Genomic DNA, 26,791 nt, shown 5'->3' on the forward strand with positions numbered 1-26,791 from the left:
CCTTCAAATCTGGCAATTATGCAACTGTAAAGAAAATGGTTATTTATCTCGACTGTGCAATTTTGAAACTTTCTTTTAAATTGTAAAATTGTTGAAAGCACTGAAACACTCCCTGGCTTTCAAGAATAAAGTACCTCAGGCAGAGAACTAAGACAGCATTTTTAAAAAGAAAACTACACACTGGCCCCAAACTTTCTGTAGCTGGGGGAGGATTAAGTTGCATTTACACCCATTGGACTCAACCTTTAAAATCTGGTTGGGGGATCCATGGGCAGAACTTCAGTCCTCCGTCCAACATCAAGGGGGCAAATGGGGGGGGGCGGGGATGTTCCTTGCCTTCCCCAGGAAAAGTCTTCCACTTACACCCTTGAAAGGCCTCAATGGAACCTGGCGTGTGTCCCTTGGAGGCCTTCTAATGGCCACAAACCTTCACGGGAATAAAGTAATCAATCCCAGAGGGAGCCAAATTATTTTAAATAAAAAACATTTTTTCTTCCGCCCATTCGGGCTTCCAGAGAATTCTGCTCCACTTTAGACGGGCGAATCAGCTTGAACTGGGCAGCCGCCGATCTTCTTCTTAGGCAGTCCCTCGGAACCGAGGATGACTTGCTTCCACATTAAAAATGAGTTCGCAGGTGACTGATGAGTCCAATGCGGGACCGACAGTCTCTGTCACAGGTGGGGCAGACGGTGGTTGAAGGGGCGGGTGGGTGGGGTGCTTGGGTTGACGTGCGCTCCTTCTGCTGTTTGCGCTTGGCTTCCGCTTGCTCCTGGCGAAGAGACTCGAGGTGTTCGGCGCCTTCCCGGACGCTTCACCTCCACTTTGTGCGGTCTTGGGCCAGGGATTCCCAGGTGTCGGTGGGGATGTTACACTTTTTCAAGGAGGCTTTGAGGGTGTCCTTGAAGCGTTTCCGCTGCCCACCTGGGGCTCTCTTGCCGTGCCGGAGCTCCGAGTAGAGCGCTTGTTTTGGGAGCCGCCGATAATGTACCATTGAATGTGCCAGCGGCCTGGCCTGGCTATGCAAATGATCCTGCCTCTGGTATTTGAGACACGATCTCAGGCCTTGGATAAGGGTAGGCGGGGTTCCACTCCACCACACTTATGCCAGCAAGGCAAGGCCCCAGGAATTCTGAAACTACTGTCTCTGACTGGTGCTGTAGTAATTTAGGCAAATTTTTGTAAAGCAAATAAATATAAGCAATGAGATAAGATTGTTATGCTGACTTCAATTTGGCATCCTCCTAGGTGTTTTCACAGAAGAGTTGTTGGCATTTTCTCCAAAGCATAGCACGTAGCTGAGCTCAGCAAATAAACATCTAATTAACAAAGCTATTTTTTACTGAAAAGTAAAACCCATCACACTGAGGAGGGACGGTGAGAGGACACTGAGATTTTGATGCCTTCCATGTGAAGATACAAATCGAGTATCTTACTGCTTTACTGGAAGCTCTGATTTGGACAATGGTTGAACAAACATTGCCATTGTTTCACTTCACAAAAGAAACCCGCTGCCAGAATGCTTGCAAGGAATTGCATCTTGAATTTTGTTTGTTAGTTCAATTTGAGACTCCCTTTTAAGGTATTTTCTACTCATGCCCTTGCTTGAGTCTCCTTTTGCCAGACACCAACTCATGTTTGCGCACGAGACCAGCAGGGCAACCTGCTCCCAGATCTCGCCCATACCTCTCTGGAGCCGACCAGTAGGTGTTGCACGTGAGCAGTTCAACTAACTCTTCTTCCTTGTGAAAAACACCTGACCTTTGCTGAATACTTCTTTGCAGTACACAGAGGAGATAGAGCAGGTAACTGAGAGGATGGAAGATCACAGGTGAAAACCCATGTCCTACCAGTGTGTTGGGACACCACCCTGCCCATGAATATCCATTTTTAACTGAAAATAACGAAAACAAAAGTATCTATCTATTGTAACTAAGAGGTCCACTAATAACCAACATGAGGATTAAAGTGACCCAGGACGAACAGCTTTGAGTTTTCACTCTGACTTGTAAAAATTGTATGAATAACGCCAAAGACAAACCTGAGAAATTGTAATAAAGTGGCTAGGAACGCCTTAAAAATAAAACTGAAATTACAGTTTGTTAACAGAATAGCGTCGCTCAAAAAATTGACATTCTGTAGCAGTTTTACCTCACTCAAGTAAAAAACTTTAAAAAGAAAAAACTCAAGTCCTGATGTAGCAGTACTGTAGTTGAGTTCATACCTTCTAGAAGGAAATACTCCACTTCTCCATGAATACCTTCATCACTATCCTGAGCACGAAGCTGGTAGACAAAGGTTCCCGGAAAAGCATCAGGTGATACCACAGCCAAGAATGGGAAAGGAAGCATGGTCCATTCAGGAGCATTGTCATTGACATCAGTAACCACCACCTCAATGTGCAGCAGATACCAGTCCTGTCCTGAAAACAGAAAACCATACACAATGCAATTAATTCAATCATACCTTTATAGCACCTTTAACATAACAAAGTGCTTCACAGAGGCAAAAATAACTGGACACAGAGAGGAGGGAAAATGTTTGGGAGTGGTGACTGAAGACATGGTCAAAGAGATAGGTTTTAAGGAGGCTTTTAAAGAAGAGAGAGTTACAATGGCAGAGGTGTTTAGAGAGAACATTTCAGAGTTGGGGCTGAAATGGTTGAAGCACAGAGCTGAGAAAAGGGGAGATGCAAAGGAGGGCAAAGTCAGTAATGAGGTTGTGAAGATAGGGAGGGGCGAGGCCATGGAAGGATTTGTAGATGAGGACATGGATTTTGAAATCAATGCATAGGGGGGTAGAGAGCCACAGAAGGTTGGCAAGCACAGGGCTAATAGAGGAAGGGAGCTTAGAGCAGGATACCATGTTTTAGGTCCCCCTTGCTGAAATTGGTTATCGATCAGCAGAGTAGGTGTCCAGCCTGCTCCGCTAAAGATTCTTTACAGCCGCCAATGAAATGTAATTACTTTTATAATGTATCAGTATTCGTTGCTGTGGAGCCAGGAGGAACAGGAGTGTTCCCCCAACTCCACAACACTAGCAGGGGGGCACGGTCAGAGAGACCACGGGGGGGTTCTGAAGAACGCATGGAGGGAAGCAGATTGTGGCAGGTTTGCTTGAGGAGCTGGTTAGAAGCACTCCTGCTCCTTCTGGCCCTCAAGCAGCGCTGGAAAAGTGATTTCCTGCTGCAGCTAGCAACTCCTGCCTCCCATCAGCTGCCGGGTTTCCCAAACCCTAGGAAACCCGGCCCATAGCCATTAAATTCAAATTGACGATAAAATCTGAGGCATGCAGCCTTATTTAAATATAATTAGCAACTGCCTCTCAGGAGCAGGTTACTCGTCTGTCCTCAAACCTGCCCCTGTTAAACCGAAAGTGGGCGCACTCGCAGCAGATTGGGGTCAGGTCTCCCATTTTTAACAACTTAATCCCACTCCTGACGCTGTCCACGGGCTAATAGTGATCTTCCATGTAAAAGTCAGTAGTGTCGGATCATCCGTATTTCTAACAGATTATATATAAAAAGCACAATGGCATCCACAAAACTAAGACTCATTCTTGCACTTCTAGCATACACTATACAGACTTGACATGTCATTGCTACTTTGCATAAAACTTGTGCATCATTAAACTAACGTTTGTGAATTTTGCACGGTCTGCCATATATTTTTATAGCCAGTACCTGATATTTTTAATGGAATTCCCAGCTGTCTAATGCACTGCAGTTTCAAATTTTCACGGTGCTCCAAGTATTAAAAGATAGATTGGTTGGCATTTGACTTAATACATCAGCCATATGTGAAATGTAATTCCATTTGTGAAAAACACCAAATCCACAATACATATTTTAAGTGTTCAGGAATGTTCACGAAGTACATTATTACCACAATGTAATGGTTTTAAACATGACCAAAATTAAATATATCTGGTTTCTCTGTAGCTCAACTATTGAAGCATGTGAAATCATCATGCAGGTCTCAGTCCATTCAAATACATCTAAGAATCTATAAAATCACCAATTTGGAATCCTCTTGTTAATTGCTTCACCGGCATCTGTTATATATAAAGAAGAATTAAGGTGCAAATCCTCCAAACAAAAGAAGATGCTGGTTGCTAGCGCTGAGAAAATCTTAGCATTCAATCTTTTTTGTGTGCTTCTTATGTATTACAATTATGTTACTTTCAATATTTGTCTGATAACGCTCCTGTCAAATTTTGATTGAAAACACTCCTGTGAAGCGCCTTGGGACATTTTTACTACGATAAAGGCGTTATGTAAATGAAAGTTGTTGTTATTTCTTATCACATTTATGGGCCTAGAAATGAGACCATGCCTGAACTGGGGCGCGGTTCCAGTGCAGCACACAGTGCAAACGCCTAATAAAGTTGGCGGTAGGACCACGGTAAATTGGTCCGCCGGCCTCATTAAGATAATACCATTGTGCTGTTGGCACCAGAGGAGCAGCAAGATCGGCATATGCAATGGGCCTAATGCCAGTCTCAGGTGCGTGCCATGGACGCCGACTGAGCAGCCCTAACCAATCTGGTGGGCAGCGCACTTCCGGCGTGGAATTTCTAGGCAATAGTACTTTAACATTCTCTCAGTTTCTCCGTCTCCGCCGCATCTGCTCCGACAATGCCACCTTCCATACCAGTGCTTCCGACATGTCTTCCTTTTTCCTCAACCGAGGATTCCCCTCTACTGTGGTTGACACGGCCCTCGACCGTGTCCGTTCTATCTCCCGTACTTCTGCCCTCACCCCTGCCCCTCCCTCCCGGAACCATGATAGAGTTCCCCTTGTCCTCACCTTTCACCCCACCAGCCTCCACATTCAACGGATCATCCTCCGCCATTTCTGCCACCTCCAGCGTGATCCCACCATCAAACGCATCTTCCCCTCACCTCCCCTTTCAGCATTCCGTAGGGACCACTCCCTCCGAGACACCCTAGTCCGCTCCTCTACCACCCCCAACACTCTTTCCCCTTCGCCCGGCACCTTCCCGTGCAAGCACAGGAGATGCAACACATGCCCTTATACCTCTCCCCTTCCCACTGTCCAGGGCCCCAAACACCCCTTCCAGGTGAAACAGCGATTTACTTGTGCTTCTTGCAATCTAGTATACTGTATTCGCTGCTCACGATGTGGTCTCCTCTACACTGGGGAGACCAAACGCAGATTGGGTGACCGCTTTGCAGAACACCTCCGTTCAGTCTGTAAGGGGGACCCTGAGCTCCCGGTGGCCTGTCACTTTAATTCACCGTTCCATTCCCACTCAGACCTCACCGTCCTCGGCCTCCTGCATTGTTCCATGGAAGCTCAGCGTAAGCTCGAGGAACAGCACCTCATCTTTCGATTAGGCGCTTTACAGCCTTCTGAACTCAACATAGAGTTCAACAATTTCAGATCATAACCTCGGCCCCTATCACATATATATTTTTTCTTCTTTTTATCCACACTTTTTGTTATTTCTTTCCTCCCTTCAGCTGTCCTTCATTCTACCAGTGCAATTCACACCCCATCTAGTGCCATCCTTTGTTCCTTAACCTGCCCCATTTCCACCTCCCCTTGCCTTGAATATCTCTTAATGTCTCTCAATCTCTCCTGCTTGCTATCCTATCACTGACCTTCCCTTTTGTTCTTTCATCCCCTCCCCCTTTTCCCAGCCCCCAAACTTGCTTTCCATTTCCTGCTTTTTTTCCAGTTCTGACGAAAGGTCATCGACCTGAAATGTTAACTCTGTTTCTCGCTCCACTGATGCTGCCTGGCCTGCTGAGTTTTTCCAGCATTTCCTGTTGTTATTTCGGATTTCCAGCATCCGCAGTATTTTGCTATCGTACTTTAAAGCATCTTTTGCTTAGTATTCATAAGATATTTAACAGACATCACAGTCATAGTGCCTGGAATAGTTCCAACCAACATTTCACCCCCTGGTGAAAATGTCTTTTTTAGTATCAGTTTCAAGTACTTCAGCTGATTTGAGCTTGCTAGTGGGTAGAACTGGCTCAGACTTGAGCGATTCTGTCGCAATTGCAGTTTTGCAACATATCCCTTATAACACTAGTAGGAAATTCAGCCTGAATACTAGAGCCGAGTGTGGAGGTAGGAAGAAAATGTATCCCCTTCCCCTCTCCCAACCTGGCCAGTGTAATCAAAATGAGTTACAAATAAAAGTGCTTACTTTGTTTCCAATAACAGTATATATAAAAAAAACTCTAGAAATAAATGGATAAAACCAAAATACTGCAGATGCTGGAAATCTGAAATAAAAATGGAGGCTGGCTGGGAGCCAAATATTCATACTGCAGTGAAGTGCAGGAATGAATCACACTTCAGATCCCACAGGCTCAGCTGTAATTGGATTGAGCCTGAATGAGCCACCACTACAAGTCCATCCTTATTCAACAGCACTGCCTGTTCCCTGGGCACCAGTTACTCTAACCCCTGTCGTGGGGCCCTTTGAAACCCCACTGAGCAATCTTAGCACAGTCATCCACAAAACCACTTGAACCTGCATTCAGTGTGTTCCAAATACGTACATCAAAACCACATGTGGACATGGGAGTCAAGAGTCCTAAATTACCTTTGTGCATATGAAGAGAAAACATCTACAGCATATATATCAACAGAAATGTGATTTTCATTTTGCAATTCAAGCTGATTACACGTGAATTAAATTTGCTGTAAATGTCAGTACAGTTTACAAGTTCAGGGTGTGTGGATACTTACAGGGAGTTACCTGCATTGTGCAGAAAGCTGGAAAAGCAAACTGTGACATTAAACTATAGGCGAGCACTGAGAGCTATAAAGGTTAATGGATTGGAATCAATTGTGCTGTAAAAAGGAATTATTGTTAAAGCTATTAGGAATCATTGACTTGAAGCTTTCTGCTTCTGTGCTGGTGAGTGTATAAGGTTTTACAAGGTAGTATGAAGATGGCAGGACAAATCTTGGACAATTTGAAAAAGAGAATAGCACTGCTTACTCTAAACACTAAAATGCAGTAAGGCTGCAGAGGTTTGTCCGAAGGGTTCTCCGAAGCGTATGGCTTTCTGCTTTGCATTTGAAGCAACTGATGGTCTGATATGCAGATTTCTGAAGATAATTTGGATCCCAAGGATCCCTGCAGTCATAATGTGATCTCTACTGCACTCCACGATCCAGTTCTAAAACACAAATCCACAAAAATAACAGTTGCAGAAACATGAGCAATGTTCCTGCTGAGACTGAAGTCACACAGACAGTGCTGTAACTACAAATCATTCAGACATTCACTTGAAACACAGCTCAGTAAAATCAGTGACCTTTTTTCTTAACTGTATTTGCCGTGTGCTGCCTCAGCTCATTTTGAAGCAAAAAAGTTGAGTCCTTAAATACCATTTCATTTTTTTAAGAAGTTTAATGAGTTATGCATATATGTACACACTGGCCGCGATTTTGCCGACCGAGGTGGGTCCAGGGCGGCCGGGGTCGGTGTCGCGGTCCCAGCCCACTGCCTACTGCAGCCCGCACTCTCCAAGCAATTTTTCATTGATTGGGCTTGTTGAGCCCACCCTGCGAGGTTCCTGGCCAATTAATAGGAAGCGAGTCTGATGACGCATCATCAGCCAGTTTCCTTAAAGGGGCCATGTCCAAATTGATCTTGACAGTTCTGCTGTCAGTGCTCTACAGCATTGAGGTGCTGCAAATACTGACTAGCACTGCACAGAGGTGCATGGCTGCACCCAGGCTTTCCCATGACTCCCTCCATATGCTTATAGAGGGAGTCAAAGCACGCAGGGAGGTTCTCTTCCCTTCCCATAGGCGGAAGAGACCGCCCCAGGAGATCAACGCAGCATGGTTGCACATTGCACAGGAGGACACAAGCAGGGATGCCGACCAGGCAGTTGTGGCGCAAGACTTTCAATGATCTCAGTAGATCACAAAACGTTACTGCCAAGCCACACTCAACCTCATCCTGCTGTGCCACTCATCACATCCACATCACTCTGCCTTCCCAACCCTACTCCTGCACATCTTTACTCACACCAACTTACCTTGCACCTCCACCCATCCCTCTCTATCTACATTATCACTTTCCCATCTCACTAACCACCCCTCACACCCACCCTCAACCTACTGCAAACATACGAACTAACACACAAAAGTAGGCACTTGAGAGGTTTAGCCTCTGTTAATGTGTTGTCAAGTATTTTCAACACTTTACCTTATTGGACAGATCTGTGCTCATCTTTGGAAGTGTCTTAGTGAGTTTCAGTGAATGTTGAGACAATGGGCAGGATTTTCATTGGGCTGTGGAGGTGGGATTGGAGGCGTGTGGGGGGTTAAAATCCTGAAATCTGGGGTCCCGAACCCATCCCACCCCCAATCCGCCTCCATGACAGTTTCAAAGGAGGCGGGTACCCGCCCCGCTCTGGGACCCGCCTCCCCGAGGCGGGAAGGGGATTAGTGCCAATTAACTGCCTGTTAACAGGTAGTTTTTAGCCTAATCCCTATTTTTAATGTTGAAGTGTGGGATTTCCAACGGCTCCAAACCACGCCAAGATAGAGGAGGCGAACTATCGGGATGAAGGGCTTGGAGGGGTCGAGATATCCGGTGTTCAGATGAGTGCAAAGGTAAGTGTGTTTGGTGTGTGTAAAGTGTTTAAATAAGTTTTACATACCTTTACTTACCTTTACAGCCTTCCTTCCTTCAGGTCTCGGGAGTCCCTCATCTCACCGGCACAGAAAGCAGAATGGCCGCCAGCTGTCAAAATCTGCAGCATTCAGCTTTCTGTTCCGGGGAGATCTCTAAATCATTAACTTAGAGTACAGATTGTCAGTGTTTGACAGCTTCAAACAGCTGTGAAACACTGATATTTCATCTGTCAAAAGGTCTTGACAGATGAAATATCAATCTGTGACATCACCTGTTGCCGGGTGGCCCCTAATTGGCCTGCTGAGCCCGTTGGGCAGGCTCAACAAGGTCAATCAAGTCAAAATCGTGTGGGTTGGCTAGAACTTGATGGAGGTGGGACTAAAACCCCGAAAGTTGTAGCCCCGCCTCCTACCCGACTCCTCAATGAAAATCCAGCCCAATAACTTCCCCCCCCCCACCCCACCAATTGTGATGAGTGTGAAAGGAATGGATTGGATATTGTAGGGATGCTTTATGGTGCTGGTGTGGGGTGGTGTCAAGCTGGCGCATCATGTGGCAGCCAGGGTGTACAGCATCAAGTGAAGTAAATCTGGCCATGGTGAGGTCATCGCTGACCTCCCGGGCAGCAATATTGTCGGATGCTCATAGAGTCATAGAGTCATAGAGTCATAGAGTTTTTACAGCACAGAAAGAGGCCCTTCGGCCCATCGTGTCTGCGCCGCCCATCCATCCCTGTCCAGTCTAATCCCATTTTCCAGCATTTGGTCCATAGCCTTGTATGCAATGGCATTCCAAGTGCTCATCCAAATGCTTCTTGAATGTTGTGAGGGTTCCTGCCTCTACCACCCTTTTGGGCATTGAGTTCCACATTCCAACCACCCTCTGGGTGAAAAAGTTCCTCCTCAAATCCCCTCTAAATCTCCTGCCCCTTACCCTGAATCTATGCCCCCTTGTTATTGACCCCCCTACTAAGGGGAAAAGTTCCTCTTTGTCTACCCTATCTATGCCCCTCATCATTTTGTACACCTCAATCAGGTCCCCCCTCAGCCTTCTTTGCTCCAAGGAAAACAACCCCAGCCTGTTTAGTCTTTCTTCATAGCTGAGGCGCTCCATCCCAGGTAACATCCTGGTGAATCTTCTCTGCACCCTCTCCAAAGCAATCACATCCTTCCTATAGTGAGGCGACCAGAACTGCACACAGTACTCCAGCTGTGGCCTCACCAGCGTTTTGTACAGCTCCATCATAACCTCCCTGCTCTTATATTCTATGCTGATGCTCTTTGTCCTGTGTAGCATCAGGTGATTGCGGAGAAGGTTGGTATTGTTGTTGGTGATGTTGGTGTGCCTGGTGATGTTGGTGCTGGGGCTGATCGTGGAGGGATTCAGAGGACCAAGTTGAGGTTTTTTCAAGGGCACCGATGTTACTGGAATAGATGGCAGCTGAAGTTGAGATGACAGAAGCGATCTGTCAATGGTGAGAGAGCTTGCTCCAAGGAGGTGACAGTGGATAGAAAGTTTACTTCAAACACTTCCAAACTGCATAAAGCTCAAAATTGTCTTCCAACTCCTGTTCAAGCTTCTGGCACTGGAAAGTGAACAACTGTGAAATGGTAGCTTTCATACCACTTTTGCAACTGTCACCTATTCACAGCAATGGGGAGACAGAGAACCCAACCTACTTACCTGACATGATCTCCGAACGACGTGAACCCCGTTAAAAAGTGGAAAAATAGAAATAGTCTGGCAAAATATTAGTTAACAAGCGTTTAACAAGCATTTAACTATCTTAAATGCCTCCCCTGCCACTTGATGTCGGGTCTGTTCTGAAACCGCAGACCTGACACTTTGGAAATTTACATGGAGGCGGATTTGGAGCAGGTTCCCAACCCGCTGTCAATCATTTCGATTTTGACAGTGAACCCGCCTCCGAACCCGCACTCTGAGCGCCGGCAAAATCGCAGCCCATACCTCCAATTTCTGAGTTCAAATCATTAATGTATATGGTGAACGGCAGTGGTCCCAGCACGAATCCCTGTGGGACACCACTTCCTACTTTCTTCCCGCCCAAGAAAACTCCCTTAACTCCCACCCTCTAGTGCCGTCAATGCATTTTAACATCTCTGTGGCGTGCAAGTGAAAAGGATGCAGATAAGCAAAACAATCAGTCCAAAACGGTAGTCAAATTCAAAACTGCTTTCAAAGCATTATGGGGCCAATTTTCCCGCAGGTGCGGGGAATTGTCGGGTTCCCCGAATGTCGGGTTCCGACACGAATCTAAATGGGTCTGCCACATCGGTGCAATTTTCCCTCAATTGGCCAATTCATTTCCAGCGTGTGGGAACCCTTGCTAATTGACTATTTCCAGTCAGAAAGCCCCACAGTATGATGTCATCATTCGTGGTGCTTTCAAGGTCCACAGCAAGCACTGCATCCTCTGCAGGCTTCCAAACGAACCATACAGGATGGCAGAGGAGCCTGCAGCAGCTGTGGCCAGTGCCAGACCCCAAGCTGCCTCCAAATTCGACGAGACTTCACTGCAGGCATTATTGGATGGGGTTAGGGCCCACAGGGAGGTCCTCTTCCCTAGGTCAGGGAGGAAGAGGCCTCCCACTGAGACCAAGGCTGCATGGATGCAGGTGTCAGCAGATGTCAACTCGCTGGGAGTCACCAGAAGAACCTTGGCATTACATCTCTAGCTCCTTCCTTTACTCCCGCACAGGACCATCTAGAGCCCCCGTCCCCACTGTGGAGGAGGAAGAGGCTGTGCAGCCAGACTCCTCAGAGGAAGCTCCAACCTCTGAGGGTGCAGCGTCAGCAGAAGTAAGCGCACCCAGCACCAGCGCAGACACTCACACCTCGGGGGGACCTTCGGGACATAGAGTAGTGTTGTCACCTGGTGTTTCACAGCTCACAAGTGAGCATTAGCAGATTGTGAAGACAGGGACAGCAGTGGAGAGTCCTCGTCAGAGGGCGCAGGACTCTGCCACCTCAGCTCAGCTGCATGTCGACCCTCTGCCTCTGGGTCCATCCGCAAGAGAAGAGGTGATGGATCTCCATGCACAGATGCAGGAGTCTCTGGCAGGCTTTGTCTCCAGGGTCGCTGCAAGTGTGGAGCGAATGGAGGAGTCCATAGCGAAGATGAGCTGAGCCTTTGCATAGTCATTGGCACATGAACACATCACCATGCAAAGGTTGGTACCCTCCATGGAGGAGATAAGTCGCCAGGGTATGGAAAACATGGTGAGTGTTCATTATAGAATGACATCTCTTGAGGAGCGATGGGCATCTAGTGAACAGAGAAACCAGACCTTCATGGAAGTCCTTCTGAGTAGGACTGCCAGTGCAGATATGGGTCCCCATGGCCCACTGATGCGCAGCAAGGTGCTCTCAAGCCACATCCAAGCGTTGGCCCCTTCTGGCCTGTGCAGCTTCAGGTGAGTGAGCAGCAGCCTGGCGCTCCTGCTGCTGATGCTGCTGTTCCTGGTTCTGCTGCTGACGCCTCTGTTGCTGGAGATCCTCTAATGGCATGAAGGGAAGGGAAAAAAAGCCTCCCATACTTCTGGTAGATGCCTCCGTTGAGGAAGCGCTGAGTGAGGGTGCCGAGCGGTGCTTCACAGGAGCTCACACTGGAGAAGTGTGTAAGGCTCCAACCTTCCACAGCTGTGCCTAAGCCTGGAACAACAAGGTCCTGCAACCTACAAATGCTGTCTGATTAAATCTCTTCTTTCCTGATTGACCTGTAACTGAAAGTAAGCGAGCCGATATTGTTCATGCCAGGTTTCATCAGTGGTGTTCCCACCAGGTGTGTTTAGCATGGGAAAAGGCAGAAAATAGCAAGGGCCCCTTAAAATGGCATTATAGATGCCAATTATTGGTGATTAGGGTGCCTAAAGACCAGTCCTGCCTACTGTGGGCGGGACTGAATCGGGTCGCATTGAAACGCTGGGGCGGGGAATCAGGCGGGGGGGTCGCGACCCCCTATTTTCGCGATTTCCCCCCCCCCCCCACACGCCTGAAACCCCGCCTGACGGCTCCAGGAAAATCGAGGCCTATTTGTTGGTATGAAATGTTTTAAGTAAAAATAACAGTCCAGAAAAAATGTAATTAATATGTCATATAATGGAATAATTCAGCTATTTTAAGTGCTGCTCTAACCAATCTCCCAGTGGGCTATACTGATATATTCATGATTATTATGCATTGCAAAATATTGATCTGCTTGAAAGCACAAATACAGCAAAGGACTAAAATAAGATGTGCCAAATATGGTCCAAATAAGAGAGACACTGCAGGTTATCATTTAGCACTGAATCTTGTCTTTCCCCCATCCATGGTCACACACTAATGAAACGGTACACAGACAGTTAGAATTCTTGTTAAATACCTGCTGTGTTAATAGTGAATAGCTCTCAGTTTCACTATTCTATCATTGTTCTTCTATTCAGCAATCAAAAGTAAAATGATAGAATAGAACATGAGTAATAATTGGAGACCATTAATGAGCTACATTTTTAACACAACAGACTCCAATAGACAGTTACGGAATCATAGAAGACTGAAAATCCTATGAATCCAAGGATGTGCAAAAATATTAGATGCCTTCTGAAAATAGCCATCTCCTGTCTTTGTATTCAATCAGTGCTGGATCCTGCTGGGCCTCTGCAGGTACACTGAAAGACTGAATGGAAGCAGGAAGAGTGCTTATTTGATTAAGTCAACCTTTGTTGAGCAGTAATGAGCACAACTGTTCCAACTGGTTCAGCAGTTCAGTGGCATTGCACAACCAATCTGCAAGTTACACAACACATTTAAAAATATTTTGCTTGAATCTTTGTAAACATGACAGTGCTAAAAGAAACATCTCAATATATAGCTTTATACTAGTACAGTATTAAATAGCTTTCAAAAATTCACTCCTCTTAAATTAATTTACCTGGACATTAAAGGGCTCCATAATTTTAATAGTAGTTTTCAAGGAATGGCTAACCCAGTGTAACAACTTATAAAATGTTATTTGCATTGACACTATACAAGATTCTGTGTGAATCAACTTAAAATGTATGGAATTTTATATAAACGACACTTTATACAGATTAAGGATATGGTGCACGATAGTTGCCTTCCTTTGACATGTTCAATTCTCTTTTGGTATGCACAAACATATTTTGCAACACATACAAGCACTAATATTGTTTTGTCAATCTCTTTTGCACTTCATGAATGCATTAATTTGAAACATTGATCAGCCACTTTGCAAACCAAATGCCTCTTTCCTTCTAATTCTATAGAATTGTGGATACTGGTGAGACCTATTTGAACAGGGTCTGCAGAGCAATAATAGTTGTTGCAGCCCTGAACTACAAAGAAAGCAAGGCATTGGTGTAAAGAACTGTAGAGGGTTGACATGGAAAAACATTAGAGATGAGATGTTATCCTCCTGTGCAGGTTTATGAGAATGGATTATGTGCTCTGCTTCTGGTAAATAACCAGTGACTGCCAGGATATTGGTTACCAAAGCAAACAATTATTGACCTTTGTCAAAAGTTAAGAGCTGACTTAGAATCAGATTGTGAGATAAGCATAGCCTTGCTTGTGGATCTCACCTATTATGTGGCTGGCACTTTTTGTGCTCCTGTCTGTAACCTTGATATTGTAAAGCAAAGCCAGTCCACAGCATCAATTGTTCAAGCCCAGCAACTGCCGGATAGTAGATCACTATTTCTCTTTTCACAGCACATGGAAGCAACAACAGAACAGAAGGCTTTTCATGCTGCTGTTGGCTTCTGTACAGTCCTGATAATGAAAACTTGCACTCGTGTCAAAACATGTGCACTTCCTACAGTTGCCACCTTGTGTGAAGGCCAAAACTAGACAAGGAAAGGGGTTGGATCGTAGCTGGAACTCTGAAGTTGGCATTGCCAATAATGAAAATTCACTGAAAACTTTAATAATTTTAATAACTAATATTTACATAGAAGTATACAAAAAATTGACTTATTTTAAACAACAGACTTTTCATGTGCGGTTTACATTTTAGGAATTTCCCGGAAACCTAGGCCCTGAATTTCCTCAGACGCAGTTTCCACTGTACAGTTACAGTGACGCAGCACCAGAAAGTCCAAGGAGATTCAGGGCCCCACTTTAAAACCAGACAATCCAATCCAAGACTGGATGGGTGACCATCATAGCGCCTTCTTTTAACGCAATCCTGTCTTTCACTCAGAAATGATTGTATCAGGACATTTATTCTGTATCAGTTATCATTTCCGTAACACTTTGGGAGTGAAATTTGAAGGAGGGTCTCCCACTCATTCCAAGTTACCTCGGCGAAGAGCTGCGGAACCCCGGGAAAATGGCGTAAATTCCACATATGCTGTTTTTCTGGGATTTTCCCGTGCTCTTCTGCCAAAGTTATGGCGGACGAGTGGAAGAACCTCTGCAGAAATTCACCCTGAAGGTGTGACAGGCTGCAGAGAATTTCTAACATCTAAGGGTCTCAGACCAGTAGTTGTAATCTAGATTCCAGCCAGTCAGAAGCATGTTTATATTAGCTGGCTTCTGCCTGACGAGAATGGTTACACATTGTCCGGCAAAGAGATCCCAAGACAATTATGGCTGAGGAAGGCTATTCAACCCATCTCAATTCATTCCTCCAGAGAGATCCTAATGTCCCTCTATTGTAACATTCAATTGTTTTTTAAATGAGTTTATGGCTCAATGTCTATTCCACACTTTAAAAGGCTCGGTGCATGGCAGGATACAGGCTTGAGCAGAGCTCTCGCCCAACAGTTCAAAATGTAAATATTTAAAAAGCTCTCTCAAAATTTAAATTGAGGTGAGGTAGGTTAATAAAGTGCTCACCGGGTCCAACAGCGCCTGAAGCACTTTGTAAACAATGGTTGACACTGCTTTCCCTATGGAGGCTTACACTGCTTCATTCCAGAGTCAGGTCAGACCCTAAAAGACATGAGGGTACAATACATCCTCAAGAAAAGTAAATCTGATTTAACTCAAATTATTCTGCATTTCCCTCCTGATTATTGAAAATATCTAAAGGGTAATTTGGTCACTTTACACTCCTAGCAGGAAGCCTTTGTAAAATACTCTAGTCGTGCATGCATTTCTATTTAGGATTAGGATTTGGTTTAATCTGATATGATTATGGTTTTTGCTTTCCTTTTACTTATAAATGGCTTGTGGATTTGTACTGTAGCTAGAAATTATGATATGGTTAAAGTTGTTCATTCCCAGGAAGCTTTAGGGGGAAAAGTTTGGTTGATTTGCGCCTCCCATTAGTGTCCTAAGAGGGCGCTAACGGGGCGCAAAGCAACTAGCGCCTGGGCATGGCGACGCTAACGCCTCCTGCGAAATTCAGCGGGAGGTTAGCGGCGGCGGCAACCGTTAGCGTTCCGCGGCGCTGCACCTCCAGCGATGACGTCATCACTGTGCACAGCACCCCGCTCGCACCCCGGCCGTGATCTTCGGTAATGCCCCCTGACTTACCACTGGACGCGATGTCCAACAGGGTCAAGGGGGGCCTACCTGCGGCCGGGGCGGCGCAAATTAAAGGGGAGGTGCCGGGCAGCCATTTTTGTTGCTGGCCACCTGCCAGCACCTGCCCCCGTTGCTGTCCCCAGCCTCCTGTGCAGCCCCCCCCACGGGGCGCCGGCTACGCTCCGTGAGCCCGGCACTTCTCTTGAGTGCCGGGCTCCTTTGCCGGCACTCCGATCCCTTATGGCCCAGCTGGGCCCCAGGTCGCGTTGTGCTAGGCCCCTCCCCTTTAATAAGGGGAGGAAGGCCTGCAGTACTGTGGCGCGATGTGCCGCAGAGCGTGGCGCTGCTGCACGTAGCACCGCGATATTCACTCGCAGCGCCCCAAGAAGGAGGCGGGCGCTTCCAGTAGCGCCCCGCCTCTATCTTGGTGCGCTACCAGTGAATTTCAGGCGCAGGGGCACTAACTATTTCGGGGTGTTAAAAGTAGTGCCCCGGCAAAGTTAGCGCCCCAAAGGGGGCGCGACCCAATTTTGCCCCCTTAGGGTTTAATGTGCCAGGGTACAATTTAGCTGACTGTGCTGTTTAACTTCTGCTGGAAGTGCAGGGTGTGTGATTCATGCCTGTTGACTTCTTCTTGTCACCACATTGTGAAATGAGATAGCCAAGACAGTCTTGAGTTAAGGAAACAGACAATGGCCTAGAAATTCAGTGGGCCTTGCGCCCACTTAGCGCCTAAAGAGGTCTTTTGCGCCGGCGGGGTGGTAGCGCGGAAATTGAGTGCAGCGGTATTGGCGGCGGTAGCCGTTAGCGCTGCGCCGGGACCGATGACGTCATCGGTGTGCGCAGTGGTCCGTAACGCCCCGAAACCGCGCCGATCCCCATATTTATTTGCGCCCGCCTCCTCCGAAGCGGGCGCAAACAGCGAACAGAAAACGGGGCCGTCCTGCTGCCATAGTGGGGCGCTTTAAAGCTGAAGGTGCGGCCGGCCGCTTTTTCGGCAGCCGCCTGCCCGCACCTCCTTCCCCGGCCTCCTCCACCCCCCCCGCGGCATTGCCGGCTGGTTTCCGTGGAGCCCGGCACTTCTCCGTTGTGCCGGGCTCTTTTGCCGGCACTCGCGATCGGGGCTCCGGCCGTTGCAGGCACCTCCCCCTTAAGAGAAGGAGGAGGCCTGCAGTACCGCAGCCTGCCGCACCGCATCGGGTGGCGCTGCGGCAACTAGCGCGCCGATATTCAGTTGCAGCGCCCCAAACGGAGGCGGGCACACCCTGGTATAGCGCCCGCTTCTGAATTGGGGCGCAGAAGACGAATATACGGCGTGCGCTAATGCCTCCCCGCCCAGCGCTAACTTTTGGGCGCGAGCGAGCTGCCCGCGCCCAAGTGAATTTCTAGGCCAATGAGTTTAGGATGATTGATTACATGCTTAATGGTAAACAGATTAGCCAACTGGAAGTTTGTAGGGGTCTTGTTCACAATAAAACTTGTCATGCCATTATGAATCAGCAAGGACAGTGTGTGTGACTAGAGGCCTATAAAGCTCTTGAGCTTTCCACAACCATTTGTAGGTTCAGGATCAACAAAGCTTATGGCCGGGATTTTGCTCACTTCGGTGGGTCCATGGCGGGTGATGTCGGTGGCAGGTCCCGACCCCACTGCTGGCTCCATCCTGCTCTGTGAAATGAATTTCCCTTGATGGGGCTTGTAAAGCCCACCTCGCGCTTCCCAGCCAATTAGAGGAAGCGGGTCTGGTGACATCATTTGAAGATGTGTCACCAGTCAGTTTCCTTAAAGGGACCATGTCCAAATTCATTTTGACATTTGTGCTGTCAGTGTTCTACAGCATTGAGGTGCTGCAAACACTGACAATGACTGCACAAAGGCACAGGGCTGCACCCAAGCCCTCCCATGACTCCCTCCATATGCTTATGGAGGGAGTCACAGCACGCAGGGAGGTTCTCTTCTCTTCCCATGGGTGGAAGAGACCTCCCCAGGAGACCAACGCAGCCTGGTTGCACATTGCACAGGAGGATACAAGCAGGGATGTCGTTAGGAGGACCAGGCTGCAGTGGTACAAACCTTTCAATGATCTCAGTAGATCACGAAACGTTACTGCAAAGCCACACTCAACCTCATCCTGCTGTGCCACTCATCACATCCCCGTCACTCTGTCTTCCCTACCCTACTCCTGCACATCCTTACTCACACCAACTTACCTTGCACCTCCACCCATCCCTCTCTATCTACATTAATGCTTCCACATCTCACTAGTCACCCCTCACATTCACCCTCATCCTAGTCCAATCATACCAACTAACAGCACACAAGGGTAGGCACCTGGGGTGTTGTATGCAATATTCATATAAAGTTTCTGTTAATGTGCTGTCAAACATTAAAATCTTTATTTTCAACACATAAGAACTTAAGAAATAGGAGCAGGAGTAGGCCATTTGGCCCTTCGAGCCTGCTCCGCCATTCAATAAGATCATGGCTGATCTTTTACCTCATCTCCACTTTCCTGCACTATCCCCATATCCCTTGATTTCCTTAATATTCAAAAATCTATCAATCTCTGTCTTGAATATACTCAACAACTGAGCCTCTGCAGCCCTCTGGGGTAGAGAATTCCAAATATTCACCACCCTCTGAGTGAAGAAATTTCTCCTCATCTCAGTACTAAATGGCCGACCCCTTATTCTGAGACTGTGACCCCTGGTTCTAGACTCCCCAGCCAGGTGAAACATCCTCCCTGCATCTACCCTGTCAAGCCCTATAAGAATTTTGTATGTTTCAATTACATTACCTCTCATTCTTCTAAACTCTAGAGAATATAGGCGCAGTCTACTCAATCTCTCCTCATAGGACAATCTCCCCATCCCAGGAACCAGTCTGGTGAACCTGTGTTGCATCCCCTCTATGGCAAGTATATCCTTCCTTAGGTAAGGAGGCCAATACTGTACACAATACTCCTTCCTTTCTTAAATAGTGGGGTTATATTTTCCAACTTCCAATCCTCTGAACCGTTCTAGAATCTATGGAATTTTGGAAAATGACAACCATTGCATCCACTATCTCTATAGCTGCCTCTTTCAAAACCCTAGGATGCAGGTCATCAGGTCCAGGAGATTTAGCAGCTTTCAGTCCCATTAATTTCTCTTTGCGTTCTTGGACAGATTTGTGTGTACCTTTGGAAGTGGCTTAGTGAGTTGCAGTGAATGGTGAGACGTAACAGTAGCCACCCCCCCCCCACAATGGTAATCAGTGTGAAAGGAATGGCTTGGGCATGGTCGGGGTGCTTTATGGTGTCGGTGTGGGGTGGTGCCAACCTAGCGTATCATGTGGCAGCCTGGGTGTACATCATCAACTGAAGTAAATCTGGCTATGGTGAGGCCATCCCTGGCATCACAGGCAGCAATGTGGTCAGGTGCTGATGCCCTGTGTCCTGTGCAGCATCAGTTGATTGCGGAGAAGGTTGGTGTAGTTGTTGGTGCTGCTGGTATGCCTGGTGATGCTGGTGTTGGGGCTGATCGTGGATGACAGAAGTGATCTGTCAATGGTGAGAGAGGTTGTTCCAAAGAGGTGACACTGGAGAGTTTGCTCCAAAAACTTGCAAGCTGCATAAAGATCAATCTGTCTTCCAGATGCAGTAAGCAACAGTTTCTGAGCTTGGAAAGTGAACAGCTGAGAGATGGGAGCTTTTATAACACATTTGCAGCTGTCAAGTAATGAGATGATCCCATGGTGATTCAACTCCCAACTTCCTTACCTGACTTCACCCCTGAGCAGCGTGGACCCCATGGCCGATCTCGTAAAATGGTAAGGTGAGCTCAAAATACTGATTAATGGGCTGTTACCAAGGTCATAATGACCTAAATTGCCTCTCCCGCTGCTGCGTGTCGGGTCTGTTCAGCCCTGACAGACCTGACATCTGGGAAAGTAGCGTGGTGGCGGGATGTCAGCGGGTTCTCGACCCGCTGTCCAAAAATTTTTTTCTCACCCAACCCACCGCCAAACGCACCCCGCTGAGCCCCCGAAAAATTCCCCACGAGGATTCCATTTCTGTCATTTCCAAATGGAATCCCCTAATGACAAGCAATGGAATCCCTGAAATAATTAAATAATTTACACAATTCTAATAAAAATAAATGTTGTAATTTTCAAATTTAATTAAAAGTCCCTTCAATACATCAAATGCAATAAAAATTAAATTTTTTCAAAAATAATTTTAAAGATTTTAAGCTGGGCCAAAATTTGCATGAAGTAATTTTAAGAGTTTGTGCATCATTTTTATTCTAAAATTATTAATTTAAGATTTATATTAACCCTTATGCTGGTGAAAGCAGTCCCCATGCCTGCTTTTACCAGGCATAAGGGTTTCGTGGGCATTTGCTGGCCAGTAGTTGGGCAAATAGCTGAACTCTGCACCAGTGAAAGTGATTTCTCAGTCGGTGTGTATGATCCGTCAAGATGAATCTTGACAGATCGCAAGTATCGGGTTTTTGCGAATGCGCAGCGCGTGCGGAAACCTGGAACCTGCGGGGTCTTTCTGAAGGCAGAGAAGGTTGGTGTTGTTGTTGGTGCTGCTGGTGTGCCTCGTGTTGGGGTTGATCGTGGTGGGATTCTGAGGACCAAGGTGAGATAGTTTCAAGGGCACCGATGCTGATGTAATAGATGGCAGGTGAAGTTGAGATGACAGAAGCAATCTGTCAATGGTGAGGGAGGTTGTTCCAATGAGGTGACATTGGATACAGAGTTTACTCCAAACACTTGCAACCTGCATAAAGCTCAATCTGTCTTCCAAATGCAGTAAGCAACAGCTTCTGAGCTTGGAAAGTGAACAGCTGTGAGATGGGAGCTTTTATACCACATTTGCAGCTGTTAAGTAAAGCGATCATTTCATGGTGACACAACTCCTGACTTGCTTACCTGACATGATCCCCGAGCAGTATGGAAGCTGTGGGCGACCTCGTAAAATATTGAGGTGAGTTCAAAATTCTCTTTAACCAGCTGTTAACAAACTCTTAATCACCTAAATTACTCCCTCAGTGCTTGGTGTCAGGTCTGTTCAGCACTGACAGACCCGACATCTGGGAAACTTGAGTGGTGGCGGGTTGACAGCGGGTTCCCTACCTGCTGTCAAAAAGAAGATTTTCCCACTCGACCCGCCACCAAACATGCCCACTGACCCCCAAAAAATTCCCCCCCTTGTTTATCCTCCTAAAATGGAACACTTCACATTTCTCCACATTAAATTGCATCTTCAGCAAATTTTGAAACTGTGCTCCCTATGCCAAAATCCATATCTATATATATAAAGCGGCTCTTCTGTCTGTCTGTCCCGATGTCTGTCTGTCCGTCCATGTTCTATACGTTTGAAAGTTACAGAGCTTACCGACGCGCGCGTCGCCTCAAAAGAAAGCTTGCGATTCCGGACCGGTCATAGGCGTATTTACATTTCGGCCGGACAAAAACCGCGCCCGCGGTATCCGAAAAACGTTCAGCGTTCCGCTCATTAGCATCTCATTAGCGACCGTGTGACGTCGAGGTCGACCAATCGTACGGCGGGTTCCTGGCGCGTGCCGTCCTACAGTTGAGTGTCGAGTGACTCAACGATTGACCAATCCTACGCTTCGGTGACCTGACCGGTCGACCAATCGGTGCGTGTGTGGGCGGGCCTTATCCTTCTGAACCGAGGTGAGTGGCCGCCATCTTGATTTTTCACAATTTTTTCCCCCACACTTTCTGTGTGTTAGGGAACTAAGGTAAATATTTTAATGATGTGTTAGGGAATTAAATAACAATTTAATAGGGGGGGGGAGAGCCTCGGGAAATCGCGGGGGGGGGAGAGCCTCGGGAAATCGCGGGGGGGGGGAGAGCCTCGGGAAATCGCGGGGGGGGCGAGCCTCGGGAAATCGCGGGGCGCTCGCGCCGCCCGCACTGACCGCGCATGCGCTGCCCGCCCACCCACAGCGGCCGTCCATCAGCCGCGCGATACGCGGGGGACCTCAGCTCCGGACCTCAGGCGCTAGGCAGGGGGAGGGGCCGGAGAGAGGGACAGAGGGGAGTGGGGGAGCGGGGGAGGAGAGGAGGGGAGGGAGAGGAGGGGAGGGGAGGGAGGGATAGGACAGGGAGAGGACATGACAGGGAGAGGGGGGACACACAGGGGCAGGGAGACCAAGCGCCCCAAAATTGCCCACTGACCGCGCATGCGCCGCCCGCCCGCCCGCCCACAGCGGCCGCCCATCAGCCGCGCCATACGCGGGGGACCTCAGCTCCGGACCTCAGGCGCTAGGCAGGGGGAGGGGCCGGAGAGAGGGACAGAGGGGAGTGGGGGAGCGGGGGTGGGCGAGGGGAGGGAGGGAGGGAGAGAGGGGAGGGAGGGATAGGACAGGGAGAGGACATGACAGGGAGAGGGGGGACACACAGGGGCAGGGAGACCAAGCGCCCCAAAATTGCCCTCGCGCCCCAAAATTGCCCTCGCAACGCGGGGCTCCCCAGCTAGTAATCTATATATACCAAGAACGAAAGTGGACATGGCACTGACCCCTGAGCTGCACCACTTCCAGCCATTCTCCAATCTCAACAATACCCATTAACCTTAACCTTACGTTTCGTGTCTGTCAACTAACTCATGGCAGCTAACACTGCTACCACAGAACCTTAGACAGCTGCCAGCTTGGCTGTGGGGACCAGGGATGACAGGAACTTCAACACTCTGTTCTCATGCAGAGCCATAGGAGAGCTAAGGTGTAGTCCCAGGAGAGCAGCCTTGGCTCCATGGGTGGCACCTGCGATGCTTGAGCACACCGACTGTCTGATGGATGACGTTTCTGGTGGCAGCACAGATCTCATTGGAGGCCAGTTCTGCATCTGTGGGTTCCTGGCAAGAGTCATGAGCTAAGTCTGAAGGGAATAAGCCCTTGTCGCCCAGTACCCAGACAGTAACCTGACACCGTGGTTGGAACAAAGGCAGCATTGAGGACTGGTGCAGGATGAATGATTCGTGACTGCTGCCAGCAAACCGGGCACAGACCTGCATGATGCACTGCCTGTGGTCACAAACACGCTGGTGGTTGAGAAAGTGGAATTGCTTTATATTGAAAAAGATGCCAGGGTGGTGATGGGGAGCACACAAGGCAATGCATGCACCCTGGGGAAGCCTGCAAATTTGGTGAAGCCTATTGTTGTGCTTCACTCAGTCCATGGGGGAAAAGGTGTAGCTGTTCCTCCTGGCATACAGAGCCTTGGTGAACTCCCTGATACAGCGAAGAACTGCAAATTGTGAGATGTTGCTGATGTCACCTGCTGCAGACTGGAAGAAGCTAGTTGCATAAAAGTTAAGGATCACAGTGACCTTGTCAGCCACAGGCAGTGCTGTCCATGCCCTGGTTCAAGCCTTGAGTTGTGGCTGCAGCAATGGAATAGCTCGGTGACAGCCTCCTTTGTGAAGCGAAGCCGCCTCAGACATTGTTCCTGAGAGAAGTTCAGATAAAAGTGCTCCCTGAAGACACGCTGTGGGTATGGCCTCCTGCAAAGTCCCCTCCTCCTCCTCCCATTTCTCCCAGCTTCTTCTGCCCTCTCCTGCCTTTTTTGCTTCTCCCCGTCATCCTCCTGGTTTGAAATTGTGTTCTTACTACAAAATAAGTACTGACAACTTATTGGCATAGGTGTTTATCCTCTGTCATGAAATGGTTAGGATCCTAAAAATAATCTTAGACTAGATGCTGAACTCCTGATTTCAGCCCTGCTACCAGAGAGAGAGAAGCCATGCAAAGATCAGGCATGTAGCCACAGAGAAACCTCCCAGGAATAGTCATCCTGATACCTGCTAGCCACTGGCTAGAACAAAATATAGGTAGAGGCTAGACAGCAAGCTGCCTGCCCACTATCTCAGCATGGTGCGTGGCTTAAGTGGACCTAAACAGAAAGAAGAAGAAAGAAAGAATGACTTGCATTTGTATAGCGCCTTTCACGACCACCAGACGTCTCAAAGCGCTTTACAGTCAATGAAGTACTTTTGAAGTGGAGTTGCTGTTGTAATGTGGGAAAGGAGAAAATAAAATAACATTTAAAATGTGGGAAAATAAAATCAAATAATGAATGTTACAGACGTAAATACTGTAAGTATCAAAGTAAAAGAACCAGTTGTAGTGAGTTAGAATAACTCAGGGAACACCTAAGTGTTCTGCACACTCTCCATAAATGTCATGCCATAATTTGAACATAATTTGAAGGTTTTGCCATGAGAATCAGCCAATTCCACCTCCATCCCCACCAATTAAAGGTATGAACAGAGGTGTGAACTAGTAATTAAAGGAAAACCGTAATCCATTCGCAATTTAAAAAGTAATAATCAGAAACACATTTACATGAATGTGGTTTCTGTTTAATGCCATTAATAGCAAAGAGCAGCACATAGCTCAGTAATATGGGTAATTTAGGTACACATCTAACCTGAGGTTATAATGGAGTCATTAATTACAATATGAAAAGGTAACAGCTGAGACTGCAGGGAATATATTTAACTTGCATGTTCAATTTAGAAGCCCTTCAAATTCAAATGTGAAGATAACTACACTCAAGCTGTTTCGTGCCTCTGCAACTCAGAATAATGCTTTAAAGACTTCTCTCCAATCTTGTTCAAACCTAAATGCATCTTGCAGACAAATCTGTCAAACCATAAAATAATTACTGTCATCCTCTACACAAAAGACAGATTATAAACACAAGAATTTAAATGAAGTAATTTACTTGATTCTGATTTTAGCACTGATTATGCAAATAACTCCCCAGTGAATTTTTCTGCACTGTTAACATATTCAATGTTTGATTCACACCAGAATCCTGCAACAAATAACTCCAGTCATCCTTGTTGTTCATCCCAGCTCTAAAGAATGGCTCCATGGTTGACCTTAATTTAGATCACTAAGATTGCATTGTCCATTTTTCCCAATGGTATCCAGATTCTAAATATGAATTACTCTAACCATTTATAAAAATTGAGCTCTGTGCTCCAATTAAACAAATTAAAGCACAATATGCAACCTTCTACCAATGGTATAAAATCGCAGATTACTACTGAATTAAATAAAACCAAACCAGAAGCAGACTGAGGCTCACTTGTTTTTCCATCAATTACAATCTGCCAGTGTAAATGAATCATAGAACCATAGGACTAGAAATTCGTCGGGAGGTGGCGTAAAGCGGGCGGTATCAGATCTATTGCAGTCAGCGGAACGGAGTATCAGGCGCTGCGTGTAATGGGCGGCCGATCCGATACCACCCATTTTTTGCCACCTCCCAACACGAATTTCTAGGCCATAAAATGATACAGTACAGAAGGAGGCCATTCGGCCCACTGTGCCTGTGCCAGCTCTTTGAAAGAGCTAACCAATTAGTCCCATTCACCTGCCCTTTCCCCATAGCCCTGCGAATTTTTCCCCTTCAAGTATTTATCAAATTCCCTTTAGAAAGCTATTCATCAATCTGCTTCCACCACTATTTCAGGCAGTGCGTTCTAGATCACAACAACTCGTTGCATAAAAAAGTTCTCCTCGTCTCGCCTCTGGTTCTTTTGCTAAAGATGGTACTAGTGCCATCAGAGGTGATGTGCACCACTAAAAATGATAGCTGGAGCTGGCACCTCCCTTGGAAACATGAACACAAAGAGGGTGACTTTCCATGGGGGTTATCCCACTCCTGTGCTGTAACTTCAGTGGAAGATCCATTACAACCATAGAAAAATGACAGATGAGCGAGAGTCCCTCGTGGAAAGTCATCCCCAAATGGTCTTGCTATTAGATGTGGCAATTTTTAAAATGTGTTCACAAGATGTGGCAAGGCCACATTTATTGCCATCTCTAGTTGCCCTGAGAAGGTGGTTGCCCTGAGAAGGTGGTTGCCCTGAGAAGGTGGTTGCCCTGAGAAGGTAGTTGCCCTGAGAAGGTGGTGGTGGCCTCCTTCTTGAACTGCTGTAGTACTTGAGATGATAGTGCTCCCTCAGTGGTGTTAGGTATTGAATTCCAGCATTTTTCCCAGCGGCAACCAAGGAATGGTGATAGATGTCAAAGTCAGTATGGTGTGTGATTTGAAGGAGAACTTGGAGATGATAGTAGTGCCATGACTTTGCTGCTATTGTGCTTTGGCTGCCTACAGACTGAGCAATTGACGTGCTTACACTTGCCCAGTACAAGCCAATGAAGTGGCTTCAAGATAACTGCACTGTACAGGTAGCCACCGGAGAAATATTGCCGCCAAATGAATATTCATGAACAGTTGATTTACGCATGTGCAGTTGTTTTAAAGGGGTACTGACTCTTGTAGAAACCGCTCCATAGTACAACAAAATAACAACAGAGAATGCTGGAAAAACTCAGCAGGTCAGGCAACATCCGTGGAGAGAAATTTGAGTTGACGTTTCGGGTTGAAACCCTTCTTCAAAACTGGAAAGAAAATAAAAAGATCGAAGGCAAAGCTGCGATCGAACAAAAGAAGAAAAGGAGACAATAAAAGGTATTAGAAGCCAGATGAGATGGTAATGGACCCTTGGAGACAAAAGGCAGCTGAGATTAGGTGTGAAGTGTACTGGCAGGATAAGGACAGCTGCCAGGTGAGAGGGAGAAACAAAAGGAAGGGGGGGGGGGGAAGGAGGAAACAAGCTAGTTTCAA

At 47.1% G+C, this 26,791-nt stretch overlaps 1 protein-coding gene across 1 annotated transcript in view; it reads right to left on the reverse strand.

The window, feature by feature from the left end:
• LOC147116537 (neural-cadherin) overlaps positions 1-26,791 on the reverse strand; it is a 127,137-nt gene that overhangs the window by 88,320 nt on the left and 12,026 nt on the right. The window contains exon 2 of the mRNA XM_085992052.1: positions 2,223-2,420. Coding sequence (XP_085848178.1) covers positions 2,223-2,420 — 198 coding nt within the window. The remainder of the gene's footprint in view (positions 1-2,222; positions 2,421-26,791) is intronic.

The sequence above is a fragment of the Somniosus microcephalus genome, chromosome 6 (assembly GCF_052327205.1).
Source record: "Somniosus microcephalus isolate GS21.2 chromosome 6, FLI_Smic_1.0, whole genome shotgun sequence".
In the NCBI taxonomy this organism is placed as follows: Eukaryota; Metazoa; Chordata; class Chondrichthyes; order Squaliformes; family Somniosidae; genus Somniosus; species Somniosus microcephalus.